The sequence below is a fragment of the Mytilus californianus genome, unplaced genomic scaffold, assembly GCF_021869535.1.
Source record: "Mytilus californianus isolate M0D057914Y unplaced genomic scaffold, xbMytCali1.0.p SCAF_10, whole genome shotgun sequence".
In the NCBI taxonomy this organism is placed as follows: Eukaryota; Metazoa; Mollusca; class Bivalvia; order Mytilida; family Mytilidae; genus Mytilus; species Mytilus californianus.
Genome location: NW_026262582.1, coordinates 11,891,434 through 11,911,750, shown reverse-complemented (window position 1 = coordinate 11,911,750; position 20,317 = coordinate 11,891,434). Strand labels below are relative to the sequence as shown.

Genomic DNA, 20,317 nt, shown 5'->3' with positions numbered 1-20,317 from the left:
ACTCATACTCAAAAATATCAAGCAATGACATCACGTAACGTTAGTAGTGCAGCAAGGTTGCGTGTTCGTGTCCATACACGTCAATTTATCAATAAAATGCACGCGACTTTATTCATACAACCGAACAAACATCATAACGTTTTGTATGCGTAAAAGTAGTTTTACTAACTGATTTAATTTGTTTTTCATATACTCAATTAGAAAAAAATAAATTGCTAAAAAAGTTGCAGAGAAGAAGAATAATGGCATTTTATGCATGGCCTAGCGGGATCGCTTGATATTATTGCTAATAAAGTCAGTATCAAAATAAACATGACATTATTCTACATGTATCCATTAAAACACATGTTACTGGTCTGGTGATAACACCGTGGACGAAATATTAACCTTATCTGAAATTGCCTTTCTGTTCATATGAATCATCAAAGATACGAGGCTTATAAGTCATCACTACAGACATGACAGACACGCGTTTTATCTACATGAAACTGATTAGTTGCACCCGAATTAAATCAGTAGGAATGAAAAATTAGTAGCGACCTTGAACATTAATGGGAAAAAAGTCCAAAACGTCTGCATAAGCCAATTTATAATTGGGCTAAAAAGCCTTAATCACACCGAGAGTACCTGACATGTTGGGATGCGTAAATAACACTGTCACGTGTACATGGTGTAGTACAATTCATAACTTGTCATTCGTGTCACATTCATGGAATATTTATCAATTCAAGTTCTGGTATATATATTGTTATAAACCTTATCAAAAAATAAAAATAAGACGTTTTCGGACAAACCCTTTTTGAGGAAATTTCAAAAGAACAGGGGTTTTATGTGATTTCTCTATCAAAACAAATAACAGTAATTTCATAAATATGCACACTTGTCGTACGCGTATGTGTAGAAATCGGCATTGCACGTTCTTTTTTTTCGATTTTATAAAACATGTTGCTCTGATAAAAAGGTGGATTTCACACAAATATAAAAGATTTAAACAGTTTTCTTATGACTAAGAGTTAAGGTTGACTTATATAAGCCATTCCGCCTGGAAAACCATAACCTTCAAAATTCTTTTCTCCATAAATCCATAGTCCAAACTTCAAGTCTAAATCATGGCGGATTTCATGGGCACCACCTTCAATTGCACTACTAAATGTTGCAATGGAATAAATATTGATTGTTTTGTTAAACATGTTTGTCAAAATCAGCTTCTGATTATCGATTTTGAATTCATCCAATGGATTGTATCGTGTGTTTACGTTTGTGACGAGATATGTTACACTTATGTAGCTGGTGTATCCGGCGGGAACAGTGAAATTGTAGTTTGATCGGTAATGTTTTATGCCAGGGACTGTCATCATGTAGGCGTCATAGTTGGGGATATCTTTCGGAAAATTTACAACAAGAACACTCTCGTTTGCATTTATGTATGCTAAGTGAGAACTGTTAAACTAAAAAAAATGTTCTTTTTCTATATTGAATAGATAAATCCGGCTGAGTGTTGATATTTTTAATTGAGTAGCTTCATGACAGTACACCCTTACAACGCTATCGTTTCTGTTGGCAATCGTCGGAATAATGATCTCTTGGACAAGTTGGTTTACAGGTAATACCATTTCAATGAATGCGTTACAATAAAAGTGGTTTATAGCATTGCACCTGTTTCCAGAAACCACGCCTACTGGTTTGTTGGAAGTAACAATAGAACAAGACAGGTCATAAATATGAGATATTTGCAATGTTTGAAGTTTCGATAAGGTAATTGTCAGTGTTTCGCCATTTCCATACGATAGATTATTATATTTGACCTTCTTGCTGCTGACTGGCATTCTCAGCTTTATTTGAACTTGTGTATTTTCCTCCAAGCTAACGACACCGAGCAAACTTTTCCTGAGATCCTCATTTGTATATGGTTTGAATGTTGGGACAATGTATTTGTCACCTAGAATAGTAGATGGTAAGGCCAAATATCCGTCAACAGCGGTATCAGTAACAAAACCATACAGGACAATAGGTACAGTAGAATTCACATGGATTGCGTCATTCGAAATGCCATCTTTGGTAAAGAGAGAATTGGGAATGTCTATTGCAGTATTACTGGAATTCAAGTCAACAGTGCGGAGAAGTCCAGCCTTAGAATATACACTGACAGTTCCGCTTTCCGAAGAACGAATATACAGTCGAGGAATGTTTTCGCTTCTTGGAGGTTCTGTAAACATAATAACGTAATCGGAATATCCCCTATCTGCAAAAATAATAAAAAGGCAGGAGAGTTCAGCTAACCATTGCTATTAGAATGTTACTTGCTTAAATTAATTTTAATATATTTTTTCGCAAAACAAAATATTTCTTTATAGATATCAGAAGATGTGGTATGAGTGCCAATGAGACAACTCTCAATCCAAGTCACTATTTGTAAAGGAAAACCATTATAGGTCAAAGTACGGTCTTCAACACGGAGCCTTGTCTCACACCTAACAACAAGCTATAAAGGGCTCCTAAAATGACTAGTGTAAAACCATTCAAACGGGAAAACCTACGGTCTAATCTGTATAAAAAATGAGAAACGAGAAACACTTATGAACCACATCAACAAACAACAACTACTGAACATTACATATGTTTTGTGCAACTAACAATATTATCTCGCTTAGTGTTATAACCTGCGTTAAACCACAATCATTCAACCGAACTTTTTTTTTTTTAAATAAAGAGTCGGTGTGCTATTTTCTTTTTTATATATAAGCATATAAAGAATGAAAATTGTTGGTGGGAAAAAGATGTTTTTGAATTTTTTATATGATATATATGGAAAAATTGAAATTTATATTAAGCTGAACGATTAGAATAGTAGAAAAATCAAGAATGCAAAGAATGTTCATTGAAAGCAGTGCATTTTTTATCCCTCGGAATTTTATCTTGACACTGTCATTATTTAAAAAACTAGAGACTAACATGGAACTATGTGCATTTTCAACAATGGTCACTATTCAATATTGAAAACTAGAATATAGTTCATGACCAAAATATCTTTTTTGTTCATTGTGTCTTACTTATCAATTTTATTGTGTACAATTTCTCTGCATTGTCTATAATTTTTGACAAAATCAAAAGAGGTTAAGAATCTTCATTTAAGGGCAAAATCTCCGGTAGAAGTGAACTGACGATTTTGCCAACGATGACCTATTTGTAGATCTTGCCTTGTTCGTCATTTTTATTGTTTACATTTTATCTTTTTTTACTCATATAAGTATAACAGTTTTGTATTATGAGTTTGATATCTACTCCGTATGAATCCCGGTGCATGTACATGTATATTTACCTTCACACTGTCGACCGAAATATCCGGATAAACAACTGCAAATGTAACTGTCTCCTGACACTTTACATGTTCCTTCATTTTGACAAGGATTACTGTCACAAGCACTTACTGAAATGCAAAGAGATTATAAACTTTACATATAATTTAGTTTTTAAATAAATGATCGTTCACAAATTTCCATACTATCTTCTCGTTTAATTTTTATCCAAAATGCAGAGTTGAAATGAAAAGTATAGATACGTCAGTCGTGGGACGGGGGTTAACATATTACCTCAAATAACATATAAAACCTGAATGTACCCGTTCAGTAATAATTTGCAATGCCTGAATATCATTTGTAATATGTTTAAATTGGATCTGATGTCATTTACTGTGCCACTTCATTTTAGATACCAGGATTAAAATTATTTACGCCAGAGGCTACATTACTAATTAGCGACGCTCGTATCAATAACAGTTTATCGTCCAAATAAAGTACTAAGTTGGAGAGCATTATGGATTCAAATAACGGTTAACGTTATGTACTCCTGTATGGCAAGCCAAAGTGGACAAAAAGAGCTTTTTTTAATATTAGAAAATCATTTTTTAATATTAAAAAATACGGTACTTTTTAATATTAAAAAGTTATTTTTTAATATTAGAAAATGATTTCTTAATATTAGAAAATCCTTTTTTAATATTAGAAAATCATCTTTGTCCGCTTTGGCTCGTGTTAAAATGTCTGAATGAAAACTAATACTTGGATAAAAAAAATAGTTTCTCCCTACTAACGTTAAGCATTTTATGACGTCATTAAATATTTAAAGTACGTTGATAATAATGGTTTTCATTCACGGAATTTAGTACGCCAAGTGACACCTCTGTATAACGGTGGTTACGTGAGTGTTTCAATTTTTAGGTTGATCTTCGTCAACATGCGGCGAAAACTTGCATTTGCAATGTTTATTTCTTTGTTGCTGTCTCCACGGGCATTCAAATATACTTATTGGTGGATATTTGAACACAATGATACAACCCATGTCTATTTTTATTCGCAATGGTAAGTACAAAAATATTGGTAAACAAACAAACGGGGCAATGAACAAGGATGTTCTGAAGCAGATGCCATCCAATAGAAATTTTCATTACCAGAAGAATAATTTTATTATGAACTAAGAAACATAAGTATTTCTTTGAAAAGATATTGACATGTCAGACACTCTCGATAGTATGTCATGTATGTGTCGTTTTACCTATGCCTATAGAAACACAGATAACGGGCCAATTTATAAAAGTAGGCTAACACAATTTGTCACAATACAGAATAGAGAATAATGGGTTGAAAAATATAAAGTACAGAGAAGAATTGACACAATAAATAAAGAACAGAGAAAAACAGAAAAATGATATAAAAAAATAAAGAATATGGAAATGATAATCAGATTGAACCCCCTCCCCAATCCAGATTCATACATGTAATGATATATGTATGAATCCAGATTCATACATATATCATTACATGTATATAATTTGAATTTCAATGAAACCTATAATTATTGCCCTAAGAAAAACACTTCTCAAACTGTTTACTCTTTTTTAATATTACAGGTGAGAATTTATTTTACATCACCCGGATCACAGAAAGAATGTGAAGCATTTGGAACATTCATCTGCAACATTATAGATCATTAAAGCAATGTTGAAGAAATGGGCAGTCCTTTTCATTATAGTAAATCAGTTACAAGTTCTAGTATAGAAAGAAGCAACAGATATGTCATAAACACTGAACATATATATACAACTACTATCTGGTGAACTGTAGAGACATGAACTGATTTTGTGAGGACACCATAGCAATATATTGATTTATTTCACATTTGAACATTGGAACTTATTTTAAATAAAATATATGTAGTTCATCCTGTTTGCCAAATCTTCACTCAAACAAGGATACATTTAACAACACCATTAAATTAATGGAATGTAATTTGCTTTAAAACTATTTATTATCATCTAGTAAATCTAGTTTGGTACGTACATATATACATTCCCCCAAAAAATTCTGGACATACCTCATGTACATGGATATATATAACTAGAGGCTCTCAAAAGCCTGTGTCGCTCACCTGAATCTACTTTGGTTTTGGAAAACATGTAAAAATAGATAAAAATCATAGCAGATACCCAAATAAGGATTGAGGCCAAATTTGGTTTAATATTGGCCCTGTAATTTAATAAAAAAAATCTGTGTGGCCATTTTGAACAGTAAATCGGCAACAAAGTAGCAACACTTCATCAGTACAATCATAGGGAACATTTATGCCATGTTTGGTTTCATTCCATTCAGTGGTTCTCTAAAAGAAGGCATTTGTATGTATTTCCCTTAGGGTCCTATGTTAAAAAAAGTCCCCCGCTGGTGGCCATCTTGGATGATGGATCGGCTTTAAATTTACAACACTTGGTCAATACCTCATAAGAAACATTCATGCCATGTTTGGTTTCATTCCATTAAGTGGTTCTCTAAAATAAGACATTTGTATGTATTTCCCGTAGGGTCCTATGTTAAGCTAAGTCCCCCGCTGGTGGCCATCTTGATGATGGATCAGCTTCAACGTTACATCACTTAGTCAGCACCTCATAGGGAACATTCATGCCATGTTTGGTTTCATTCCATTCAGTGGTTCTCTAAAAGAAGTCATTTGTATGTATTTCCCATAGGGTCCTATGTTAAACTAAGTCCCCCGCTGGCGGCCATCTTGGATAATTGATCGGATTCAAAGTAACAACACTTGGTCGGCACTTCATAAGGAACATTCATGCCATGTTTAATTCCATTCCATTCAGTGGTTCTCTAGAAGAAGTTCAAATTGTAAAAAGTTAACGACGATGACTGAGGACGGACGCCAAGACAAGTGATGAGAATAGCTCACCTGGCATGAAGCTAAAAAAGAAGATGTAGTATGATTGTCAATGAAACAACTCTCCACAAGAGACTAATTGACACAGAAATTAACAGCTATAGGTTACCATACGGCCTTCAACAATGAACAAAGCCCATACCGCATAGTCAGCTATGTATATATGCTTGCAAGAGAAAAGTAAAATTTATCCTACATGTATATACATGATATAGCTACAAAATATCATTATAAATGACCTGAACCAATGTGCAAGTGAGATATTTAAATGACTTGGTATCTATTCATCTGTAAACTTCATAAAATCTTCAGATTAATATAAACCAACTTGATATGTGCTTGTCCCAAGTCAGGAGCCTGAAATTCAGTGGTTGTCGTTTGTTGATGTGTTACATATTTGTTTTTCGTTCATTTTTGTACATAAATTAGGCCGTTAGTTTTCTCGTTTGAATTAATTTACATTTGTCGTTTCGGGGCCTTTTATGACTATGCGGTATGGGTTTTGCTTATTGTTGAAGGCCATACGGTGACCAATAGTTGTTAATTTCTGTGTCATTTGGTTTCTTGTGGAGAGTTGTCTCATTGGCAATTATACCACATCTTCTTTCTTTATATTGATAATTATAATCTGTGGGTCATGCAGTTTTTAAATTTTATATTGTAAATTCAGAAGTTTATACTTGTATATGGCATTTATTATTGTAAATTTTGAAGAATGGACAAAAAATGTGATATTAATTATTGTGATTCAAACTAGAGGCTCTAAAGAGCCTGTGTCGCTCACCTGATTCTATTTTGGTTTTGGAAATCATGTTAAAATAGATTAAAATCATAACAGATACCCTAATTATGAGTGAGGCCAAATTTGGTTTAATATTGGCCCTGTAATTAATAAAAAAATCCTGGTGGCCATCTTGAACAGTAAATCAGCAATAAAGTAGCAACACTTCATCAGCACCTCATAAGAAAGATTTATGCCATGTTTGGTTTTATTCAATTCAGTGCACCTCAAAAGAAGCATTTGTATGTATTTCCAATAGGGTCTTATGTTAAAGGAAGTCCCCTGCTGGCGGCCATCTTGGATGATGGATCGGCTTCAAAGTAACAACACTTGGTCAGCACCTCATAAGAAACATTCATGCCATGTTTGGTTTCATTCCATTAAGTGGTTCTCTAAAAGAAGACATTTGTAAATATTTCCCGTAGGGTCCTATGTTAAACTAATTCCCCTGTTGGCGGCCATCTTGGATGATGGATCGGCTTCAAAGTAACAACACTTAGTCAGCACTTCATAAGGAACAATCATGCCATGTTTGGTTTCATTCCATTCAGTGGTTCTCTAGAAAAAGTTCAAAATGTAAAAGTTAACGACGACGACGACGGACGACGGACGCCAAGTGATGAGAAAAGCTCACTTGGCCCTTTGGGCCAGGTGAGCTCAAAAAATTAATACAGATCCATGTATTATATACTAGAATGTGGGTTCTTATTATTGTGATAATAACCCAGTCGCATTATTTCCATTTATATAAAACTTTCTGAATTTACAGTAAATAGAATAATATGTCAGTGAGCGTCAACCCAACAAGCCTGAGATGGACTTTGTTCCAGCCAAACAACAAATATAGGTCACCATTTACAAGAGATTGTTGTTAGTAAAGATGACCATTGTATGTATTTATTTGTACATTAACATACTCAGCTATTTGTTTTATAGTTGCTTAATAAGTATTGACACTTGTTATTTTTTTTCCTAGACATAGTAGATTGCATTTGAATAAAATAACAATTGTTTTCTCAATTTGTATTTCTTTTCAGACTTTTTAATATGTGCAGGTAGTAAAATATATCACAGTAGTTATGTGATGGTTGTTTTCTCGTGATCCTCAGCTTCAGGTTGAAATATTTGTTACTGTGATATTGAGATGAAGAACTGCAACAAAAATACTATTTGTTTTCCTAAGGTTGTGTAAGGTGTGTCATGATGCAGTACATCACATCCCACACTTTTTATTATTCATAGCTCCTGCATTTTGTATGTCAGCAGTTTTCATCACATGACTTCTGACAAGAAATTGGAAAAAAGTAAGTCTTGGTGCTCTTTAAGCCCTGTCACTTAAGGTCATCTACGTTAAACTGAATCAGCCTACAAACCTAGTTGGGGTCAGATTCCTGTCAGTGTAACTGTATAATTTTTTCCTAAAATGAATTTGTTGTTTCCTTTCCTTTCGGTCAATAGTTCGAGGACTTTAATACGTCCATTGATTACAAATTTTTAGGTTTAAAATGTCCTTCAAAAATTCAGAAAAGTGCTCTTTTATGAATTGTATCAGCCTTATTTTGATAAAAGAATATTCCATCTACAACAAAAACACTGTTTCATGTATTTGCCATTATCAGGACATACTTAGATACAAATGTTAACTTTTTATTATGTACAAGTCCAAAAGAGAATGTAGCCATTATTTTGTATGTATTATAGTATACTCTAAGTTATTTGCTTGAACGTGCAAGGGAGGGGGCATTTGAAAAATCAGTTATGCTACCCTTTTATACTCACTGGCTATGTCCAGAGTTAAATATAACAATAAATTGGTACATGTTGGCAATGTTTTTAATATTGAGAATATTTAAACCATTTAGGTTTCAACGATTTACATTTTCAATTTTTTTTAGCATAATTTGTCATATTTGTGCGAAGTATATAATTTCCTATAAAATAAAGAGAATTTATACTCTTAAAAGTCAGCAATTGCGCACTGTAGTCATACTGCATAAAGAAACAATTTTAAGAGTTTTTCTAGGGTTCATTTTGTTGATTCTGTCATGCTCAGCTGCTGAACTTCATTGTGTGACCTGAAATTTAAAGGATACATACACGTTTCTGAACTGCTAGGTTAATATAAAATAAATACCAAGAACATACTTTCATGCAGAGGAAAAGTGCAAATTATAATAAATATTTCATGTAACTAAAAAAGACAAAATGTTATAATACATTAATTTAACATAAATATTAATGCCATATTAAATAAAATGCTCCCTGCTGGGCGCAGCTTGATACGACCGCAGAGGTCGAACCCTGAACAGTTGGGGCAAGTATGGACACAACATTCAAGCTTGATACAGCACTGAATTTGGATTGTGATTAAATATTTGACACAGCATAGGTTTCTGACACAGAATAAATGTGGTCTAAGAACTTAAAATTTTTTAATTTACCTATTCAAACCATATCATTATTATTTGATTTTATATATAAATCAGAAATAACCAATTTAAAACGGAAAATTTTAAAGAAATAAAAGGAAAAAAAGGATAAAAAAATCCCTCCTCCAAATTTTTTGAACCCCCTATGATTCATCACCCCAAACTAAATACCAGCCTTCCCTTTGTGGTATGGTACCTTGCAGTACAATTTCAGAGAGATCCATACACTTGAACACAAGTTTTTGTCTAGAAACTATAAAAATGCTTGTTTTTCCCCTTTTTGGCCCCTAATTCCTAAAATTTTGAGGCAATTACCCCCAAAATCAATCCCAGGCTTTCCTTTGTGGTATGGTACCTAGCAGTACAATTTCAGATAGATCCATACACTTGAACACAAGTTATTGTCTGGAAACTAGAAAAATGCTTATTTTTGGCCCCTTTTTGGCCCCTTATTCTTAAACGTTTTGGGCAATTACTCCCAAACTCAATTCCAGCTTTTCCTTTGTGATATGGAACCTTGTAGTACAATTTCAGAAAGATCCATACACTTACACACAAGTTATTATCATGAAACTAGAAAAATGCTTGTTTTTTGCCCCTTTTTTGGCCCCTAATTCCTAAAATTTTGGGGCAATTATCCCCAAAATCAATCCCAGCATTCCCTTTGTGATATGGTACCTTGTAGGACAATTTCAGAAAGATCCATACACTTACACACAAGTTATTATCATGAAACTAGAAAAATGCTTGTTTTTTGCCCCTTTTTTGGCCCCTAATTCCTATAATTTTGAGGCGATTACCCCCAAAATCAATCCCAGCATTCCCTTTGTGATATGGAACTTTGTGGTACAATGTCAGAGAGATCCATACACTTACACATAAGTTATGTTTGGAAGTTACAAAAATGCTTATTTTTGGCCCCTTTTTGGCCCCTAATTCCTTAACTGTAGGTACCATAACCTCCAAAATCAATCCCAACCTTCCTTTTGTGGTATTAAACCTTATGGTAAAATTTCATAGAGATTTATTCACTTAAACTAAAGTTAGAGTGCGAAAACCAATGTGTCTTCGGACGACGACGACGACGACGACGCCAACGTCATACCAATATACGACCACAAAATTTTTTTGCGGTAGTATAAAAATCTTCAATTATCATCACACTATTGTATATTTGTCTAGGGGCTGACAAGTTTTTTTTAAATCATTTTTGTTTCAAACTGAAAATAAAGAAAATAGCCAAAGATATTTATTTAACTACGGCTCTGAATAGACAGATACTTGGGGAAGTAGTGTAACACCCCACCCCTCGGCATGAAATCTGAATGCTCAGCTTTTACCATTTCACATAATTATTAAATGATTCTTCCCAGGGGGATGAGAATCTGTTTATTATGATGGCCTCAACGAAACATTTAGTTTGTACACTTGACTTTAGAAAAACAAAATTTTAAAATCATGAATAAATGTAATATGATGAAAATGTGATATTGTTTACTGCAAGCATATACATTTAAAATATTATAACTAGTGCTAAAATGAATGAAGAAGTTTATATGTATAATGTATGTATACCAATGAGACAGAGCTCAAAAAGAAAAGATGATAAACCAAATATATATAAAAAAAAGTTGCATCATAATGCATAGACAAGACTCAAAAACATTTATGAAGAATGCAGTATGTATGCATTTTAAACATACTACATATATCAGGCCCTTAGCCAGGGGGTCCAAGGGTTCTTACGAACCCCCTTTGAAACCTAATAAGCACTATATAGTCAATTAAAGTTGAGATTTAAATTTTTGTTTTCGCAAGTCCATACCGACCCCTTTGAAAATTCCTAGCTACAGGCCTGTATGTTTCCTTTTTACATGTAAGTGAAGGCATGAACAGTCAACTCTGTAGGCAAATTCTTACCTTAAGCAGCAATAGAAATTCCTATTTTGAAATTTATTCATTGAAAGTTAAAACTTTCTTTAACTCTAGTACAAGGACACTCAGGGTCATGTAGAAGAATGTCTCCTACAATAAAAAAAGAATTCATGCATGATAAAACATATCGAAAAATATTTCTATTCCTAATTTTTTAAGTTGTTTATCATGTTTATGTATCATGTAGAAATGTACATGTACAATATCGTAGATATAATGGGCACATCATCCTACAGTATATATAATAAATGTAAAGACAGGAATAGGAAATAAGTCAAGAGTATGGATAGTAATCCAGCGGAACACACACAATAAGCAACACATTATTTTTCTTTTTTCTTTTACGAAATGATATATTGTCAAAATGATCCATAATGACTATGAAGTAAAAAAACATCCGAAAAAATATGACAGAAACATTACAATTTAATATTTCAACACAAACAAATGCAAAAAATCAGCGTGAGATTTGAACCCTTTCTTAATAAAACCCCTTTTTAGTAACAATCTATTTATTATCAGTTCTATGCACTATCGATGAAGTTACGGAGACTATGTAAGAGATGGTGGTTACAATTTAGTGACGTTCCACTTTTTTTTTTATAAAAAATTGTTTTTTTATGTGTTAAGGACACAACAAACCTATTTCATTTTTGAGGAAAGAAGTTGTATAAATTACAACAACAACAAAAAACATAACAGGGATTCCCTGTGTTCCTACATAAAAACACGGCACATTCCGCATAATAATTTATTTGACTTTCATCTTTTTTGGGGGGTTAAACTAATTATTTTTCAGACATATCATTATATATAAAAATCGAGCTATAGATCAAAAACATTTTTATTCCTGGTTTTAATCCTATTTTTTCTTCTTTCAGCACTTTTTGAAATTGACGCTTCTGTGAAAAAAAAATGATCAGGGGAAATTGGCTTTACATCAAATTTGACATTGTATAAAAGCAAAATTATTTAAGGAAGGCAAATTCGGTCAATATTGCATATTCCATACCTGTCTTGGGTCTATCAGCTTTGTAGCCAGAATTTACAGGAACATTTGTCATGTCTCTTGTTAGTCTTGACATGGATACCAGTGACGATTGAAGCTGCTCCACGGTTTCCTCTTCTAATTCTGCACTTCAATTTTCCAGTTTAGTTGAGGCATCTCTAATCAGGATTTCAACTTCTTCGAAATTATTGGATAGAGCTGCCCCGTCAATGCTTAGCAAAATCTGATTCAGTTCATTCTTTCTTTCAGACATTTTTTTTTAATTCCGTTTGTAAACAGAGAGAGGTTATTGAATATAAATAATAAAAATAAACAAGTCAAAATTTTTGGTGATGAAGATTTTAATTTTTAATATTAAAAAATGATTTTTTAATATTAGAAAATGATTTCTTAATATTCAAAAATGAATTTTTAATATTAAAAAATCATTTATTAATATTAGAAAATGAATTTCAAATATAAGAAAATACTTCCAAATTTGTAATATTAAAAAAGGAATTTCTAATATTAAAAAAGGAATTTCTAATATTAATAAATGATTTTTTAGTATTACAAATTAATTTTCTAATATTAGAAATTCATTTTCTTATAAAAGAAATTAATTTTCTAATATTATAAATTCATTTTCTTATATTAGAAATTCATTTTCTAATATTAGAAATTCATTTTTTAATATAAAGAAATAGTGATTTTCTTTTTTAATATTAAAAAATCATTTTCTTACATTAAAAAATGAATTTCTTATATTAGAAAATAATTTTTTAATATTAAAAAATGATTTTCTAATACAAAGAAATGATTATTTAATATTAGAAAATAGCTCTTTTTGTCCACTTTGGCTTGCCATACTCCTGGGTAGAAAATTACTAGTAATTCGAACAAATCTAAATTTTGAAAGCAGATAATTTATAAGTATGACCATATAAGTAGAATTTCGGATTTGTTTTGTAAAAGGACACTGGCTTGTGGAATTTGTCACACTTGTACAGTATGTTTACTCAATCAAACTATCCATGAGATATAGATTACCTTTTATTTATAAAGGGTTTGATAAGTTAATAACTTATCTAATTTATGTTTTCAGTTACCTTTTTAGTAAAAAGAATCGTAGTACTCGGAAAAGGGATTTCTTTGATTTAGGCGAACCTGAATTCTGCATGTTCTATATATGATTTTTTTAAGTTTCTTACAAAAATGTTCAGATGCAAAAATGATATCAAAGCCATCAGTTGAAGATATCAAACATCACTCTACACATTTCAGACGAATAAATGAACTGTCTACAAAACATAGAAAACTATGAGGGTATCATGGTAAATTTTTGGTTTACTCATATAAAACAAAAAAGCAGTCTCTGAACCACTAGTGGAGTTTCCATGTTGCATATTACTACTAGAAAACCTGACGATAATTTCATTCTGAGAAATCTCAAATGAGGAAAAGAAAGACAGGAATGTATCAACCATAAATTGTATGTATTACTGGTGGTGTAGATATACCAAAACGATCAAACCAATTATGGTGGCGTTCGTTAAATTTTCAGATTTTTTCATCTTTATCATTCGATTCTTCATTTCAAGATTTAGTTTATTCGCTCTCTTGTTGACAACAATACTAGTATTAAAAATACTTACGAACTCAAAGGTAGATTAGAATAAATAAAAGTCAATAAAACTTGACAAAACACAATGTTTGACTATATCAACAAACTGAACGAATTAAAAAAAAACTATACGAAAAGTAAACATGCATAGTGCATCATTTTTTCTTATTTGTACATTAATTTTGGATATCTTAAATTATTATTTAACTAAGTCGATAGCACTGCAAGTGGACTATTTGTCTCCGAGGGTATCGCCAACCCAGTAGGTGGTATTTTTAAGCAGACATGACAAATCAACAAAATTTGAAAAACTATGGATTTTCTATACCTACCTAGATAGAGATGAATATGTTATCCGAGCTATATTTAACACAACTTTTTGGATTTTTAAATTGTTAATATTCTCTTTAACTTCGATCTTGATTGTTTTTATTCGCTGCTGGTAGTAGTTAAGTTCCCAAGTGTATCACCAGTCTAATATTCAGTAATGTATGTGTCGACATGGAAAAGCATCGCTACGATCAGGTTGTATTTATCAATTTACTGTTTTTGAAACTTTGTATTATTTGAACCACTAAAGAATGTATAATTGACCATTTTTCATATTGTACACAAAAGTGAAAAAAGTGTAGTGTTGTCAAATATTTTCCGACATTCTTACTATAAGTTTCCCTTACAAACCTGTTTGTGCATTTTCCATTGTTATTCAAAGCAATATAGTTATCTAAGATACCTGGGACGATATCATTTCATAAAGGATCTCTTTTGTTTACTTATTGTACCTCGAACTTATTAAACCGGTGAAGGTCTTTAAGTTCAGGTTCAATTTACTAAACGGTAATCGGGCATGACTAATTAGACACGCCCTCTTAGAATCAAGGAGTCCGAAATAGGATCGGGAAAAACAGCAAATGAAATACCATAATTTACAATTTCAGAGAATCAAAGAGCTTTTGGTTGATTTAATATTTCCGGTCAATAATCAAACGGTATTTGTGTGGAAATACAAACATGTCCGAAACCAGAAAATGCTGGAACAATAGGAATTTATTTACAAAATAAGTCCATGTCTCATTTCTATATTAGCCGTTATTGTTTGTAAATTCATGTCGTTTTGTTTTTGACATTCGTCTACCGTGGAAAAAAAAACTTACGATTTTGATCATGGTTCAACTTTATTCTAATACGGCATACGTTTTACCTCTTAACAAAGTGATTCTCTAAAAGTGTTATCATTTGCTTCAAGTTGATCCACTTTATATCTCGTCGTGAATACGCATGATATATTTGCCACTGGACATCTTTGTAGCAATTAATTAATCAGCATCATTTCGTGATGTATAATCATTAGTCTTTATTTGATAATTATCTCAGGCAGTTTTCCAATTTTCATATATTTGATTTATATTCATATTTGATTTTTTAAGCGTAAATTTTAGCATTTCTTTCCTCGTTTTTCTCTATGCATTTATTCTTATTTAACATTAAATAACGTAGTCCACATCAGGTGTTACATTGTATCCTTTCCAACCAAACAGGAGGAGGGGAGAAGAACAAAAAAAAATGTTTCATTGTGTAGAGATAACTTATATATTGAAGCGTACAACGACGGCACAGAGTTTGACACAATTTTCTGTTTCAATTTTTTTTTTTTTTTTTTTATATCTGGTATTGTTTTTATATACGGTATAATAGTTGTTATAAATGTAAAAATGGATAAAAAAATGTTAGCAACAGTTTATATATGGATTCAACTTATTTTGGCCGTTTCGTTTATTTTTTTAGATATAGTTTTACTGAACGGTTTTGTTATTCAGATTTTTTCATATACGATTGTCTTAGCAAAAGTTGCACACAAATGTGTTAAAATCAGCCATGCGAATTATTTGAAAACTTAGCTGACCTTTGTTGTTGTTTACAGATTCAATCATTAAACTTGTGCGTAGATCGCATTTCCCCCATCACAGAGTTATTCAAACGGTTTGTTATCGTTTAGATCATGTAGATAACGTGAAACTCCCACTACATCAGGTATCGAATATACGACATTTATTTTTCGACCGGACGAAAATGCGTATTTATACATCCTAACAGCCAAACTGACGTACCCCTTTAGCTAGGGTAAAATATCGGACAGCAGGGTTCAGAGATGTCAATATTTCTTTACCCAAGTTGGTTTTGAATAAAAGGAGATAAAGGTATACATTAATGTGGCAGCAAACCAAGGACACAGACAAATCAAAAAATTCTTTTGTTACAGAAAGATGAGTATACAGAATAAAAAAACTCAAAACCGTCCCATGACTAAAAAATACGGAGTTAATGCAATAATGTTTACAGCCAAAGATATCCCAACAAGGAGATTTGATTTAATATCATTTACCGTTAAAGATATCCCAACAGGCACAAGTGTTTGGTTGAAAAATATCACCTGGTCTTTTTTAATGTCGATCGGTGGAAATTGAAGAAGGTGTAATATAAACCAGTAGAAGAAAAACACTTCACTGTATAGTATAACGGTAAAATAAATGATGATAACAAATGACGTCCAGCGGCATATTAGATGAATATTCAGGACGATTACATGTAAATATATTATGAATAGTAACCCTGCTTTGTACTTGACCGACATGCTGAGCCGGGTTTTTTACGCGTAAGTTCACAAGATATCAGTTCGCAGAAAGAATAGTCACCCTACCCTGCTTGGTGCAAACTCACCAACGAAACAAACCAGGAGAGCGGTAGTACAGAATATCATACCAATAACTAATGTACAATAAATACAGTTTCACCAAAATTTCACAGTTACTTAAGCGAGCTAAAAGTATCTAACCTAAATTAGATGCGTTAAATTATATTAGAAACAACACGTAAATATTGATGAACGACTTTAGAATAGATTTTATAAACCCATGCTCTCTGCAAATTACATACTCTTGCACCTATTATTAAAGGAGTGTGGACGTGGCCGGATGTGGCCAACTGTTGCAAGGCTAAATTTCTGTCCTTATTCAATATACCCCCAGTTTCCAGTGGTAATAAATGTTCACGTCCTACCTCACTGTAGACCTCCTTTTGCAAGACCTACCTATTGTATTTGAATTTTATGTGTTCACGTCATGAACATGAATGAAATATTTGTCACTGGACGTAAGGCAAACAACAATCAATCTACTATATAAATGATGCCATGTACATAGTACACGAAGAGAAGATCTTATAAAATGCTATAATGTAAAATTTCCATTTGAATCACTCAATAATAGTGCAAACTTTTTAATGATTTTGCAATTTACTACATAACTGAACTCTTATATTATAAAAAAATATTTTAATTTGGTTCTTATCTACGGTTTTATTGCGATTTATGATATATGATTTTGTCAGGCGATTATAAATCTAAGTAAGGTAAAAGTTTTGGACATGAACATTTACCTGAATATTGTGAAGGACATTATGCATCTAGGTGTGTTCGATTAGAAGTTGTGAAACAAGCTGTTTAAATAGCTAATTAATGGAAAAGTTTACTGACTGTTTTCATTTGGTCTTGTCTTTACGAATCTTTTTCATGATTACTGACAGATTAAAAACATCAAATATATATAACAAGACTTTTTTCTGCAGAACATTCATTGGTCAGTTGTAAATGAGGTCTGTATAGAGTTTGATTTCCTCATTTATAAAATAGAAAATCAAAATATTAAAAAGTTGGATTCAAAAATATAATTTTACCCCTTAATTTTATATAACTATCATATGGTCTTATTTTAATGCTAAAAATATGATAAATAAATAATTAAATGATGTAATGCCATTTAATCGGTCCGTTTTCTGTTCAATTAGGTAACTGTTATTTATCTATATCAGTCTGAGTACTGTTAAATTTTATATTTGAGTAGAATATATGTAGACTCGTCCATTCAGGGGAATTAGGCTTCTGTGATTGTATTTTTTTGTTTTGTGTACTTTTCTTATGTTTTGACGGGTGGTCAAAGTTCAATGATTAAGTAAGAATTGACATTAAAAGACCGCCTCACAAAAAAGGTCATTCAAATCTCAACATCCCTTTTTGTTCGAAGGTCTTTTAACATCAATATTAAATTAGCATTGAGCTTTAACATGTTTAACTATTAATTAACACTTGAGTATAAATATTCTAACCCTCAGAAGTTTCCGTTTTGAAATAAGTATGAATAATGTAAGCTGATTTTGACACCAAGTTTTTTTTTCAAATGCTTCCGATTAATAGACTGACCAGAATATTTAGGGTTGAAAGTACTGGATCAAGTCAATAGTAGTTTACCAATGTTCAAATCTCATAATTCCACTAAGATACAATTCAAAGTAACAAATAAAAAACTGAGTGAATCACATTAATATCAAAACGAGCGATACTGCATGGTTTGTCAACAGGAAAACGGCGCATGCTTTATTTGAATCACCCTCCGTGCTAATCCATTCTTTTTAAAATATCACAGTCAGTGCTAAAATTAACTTGTTTATCGTGTTTTCAGAAATGTAAAAAAAACCTAACTAACAACTAAACTAAATCAAGATTTTGTGGCCATATGCAAACTTCGAACATGAGCATGAATATATTCCATTTGTTGTCACAATCCCATCCTTTTAATATCATTTAGGTTAACATATAATGAAAATAATCCCTGGACATTTATTTCAAAGAAACAGGAAGAAACAACTTACATTAGACTGAGAACCTGATTTCACAGTCAACTAGTGTTTGTTTGTTAATTTATTGTTTGTGAGTCATGGTCAACAGATATAAAATTAAAATAGTCATATAAAATCTTATGTATATTGACATAGATTTCCTAGCTTGTTTATACCTCCAACGAGGACACACCTATTTAATTCACTGGCAATATAGGCAATAAACAACGTCTAAAGCTTAAAACTGTAATTTTTGTATCTCCGTAAAGTGCATTTCTTTGTCTGCATTTGTTAGATTTTGATTAAAGTGGCATAATAATATGATGTGCATGCATACTAGATCCTAACATCCTTGTACTTACTTTGACACTGACCACCTGAAAACCCTCTGACGCATGTGCAGCTGTACGCGTTATCCGTAATATTACATGTTCCACCATTCAAGCATGGACTACTATGACAAGGTCTAACTGTAATCAAAATGATGTTTTTGCCAGTTTAAAACGTAAAATGATATAAAACAATCTCATTATTCCAAAATTACGATAAATGATTGACGTTTTTGTTTTAACGTTAATATCAAATTCGTTTAGGCCTGACTATTCTCTAAGCTATTAGAAATGCGACCGTTATTTTATGATAGTCAATTTTTTTCAGGAAAGATGTCCGTACGATTATGAAGTTTCAGGCAAACGTGAAACCTTTACACAAAAAAAAGAAATGAGCAATTGATAAATCATTATTCGGGGAAATGAGATTAAACAATAGCTAAACAGAAAACTGTACGAAAAATTTAGTTCATTCAACGCAACACGAACACAAACAAAAACTCAGTTTGAACTGGTTTCGACCTCAGGCACGTTTAAAAGATAATATTCTGTATCTATCATCATCATACTGTTGAAAAAAAATCTTAATTCCTGAGAAATACATCTGGACACGGGCGGGGTTTAAATACATTTTGAGTGCCTTATAAATAATTACCTTTGTTTATTGGTCGCTTAAAAAAGAAAATTGTAAAGGCGTGGTAGAATTAACAAACAAGGTCGAAAAACCAAATATTGTGACATATGGTTCATGCCTTCTAGTGTCCTTTTATTACTCACTGCAGGAATTGTGTTAGACGATCTTATGCAGTGCCAAGTAATGCAATTAATATTTTTTTAAAGCAAATAGATATCAAAATCGAGTCTTATATTGACAGAAACTCAAAACAATACCACACAATACAAAATATGTATGTAAATGTTTTTTTTAAAGAAGTACGTGCAGTAATAGGAAAAAATTAAGACATCAAAAAAGTGTCCAAGACATTCCTAGACAATAATAATAACGTACTAACGTTTGGACCAGAATAGCTATTCCTAGACAATAATAAAAAAGGCAGGCGAACAACACCATTACTAACATTGGGGTTCAGAACTTCAGACAAAATCTTAGTTCCAAGTTTCCCTCCATACAAATACATTTTCTTTTCTCTCAGGTAAATAAAATTAGCATTACTTTCAATAGATTACAACTGCATGAAGCAATGTAATTGTTGTACGGATATGCTACATACCATCACACTGGTCGCCTAAAAATCCAGGATCACAAGTACATTTGTATTTGCCTCCCTTTACTTGACAGAATCCACCATTACTGCATGGGTTGCTGTCGCATACACTCACTGC

At 32.1% G+C, this 20,317-nt stretch overlaps 1 protein-coding gene across 1 annotated transcript in view; it reads right to left on the bottom strand.

Annotated features, from left to right (window-relative positions):
* LOC127718675 (putative uncharacterized protein DDB_G0287113) overlaps window positions 1-20,317 on the bottom strand; it is a 115,056-nt gene that overhangs the window by 20,523 nt on the left and 74,216 nt on the right. The window contains exon 7 of the mRNA XM_052224728.1: window positions 3,320-3,427. Coding sequence (XP_052080688.1) covers window positions 3,320-3,427 — 108 coding nt within the window. The remainder of the gene's footprint in view (window positions 1-3,319; window positions 3,428-20,317) is intronic.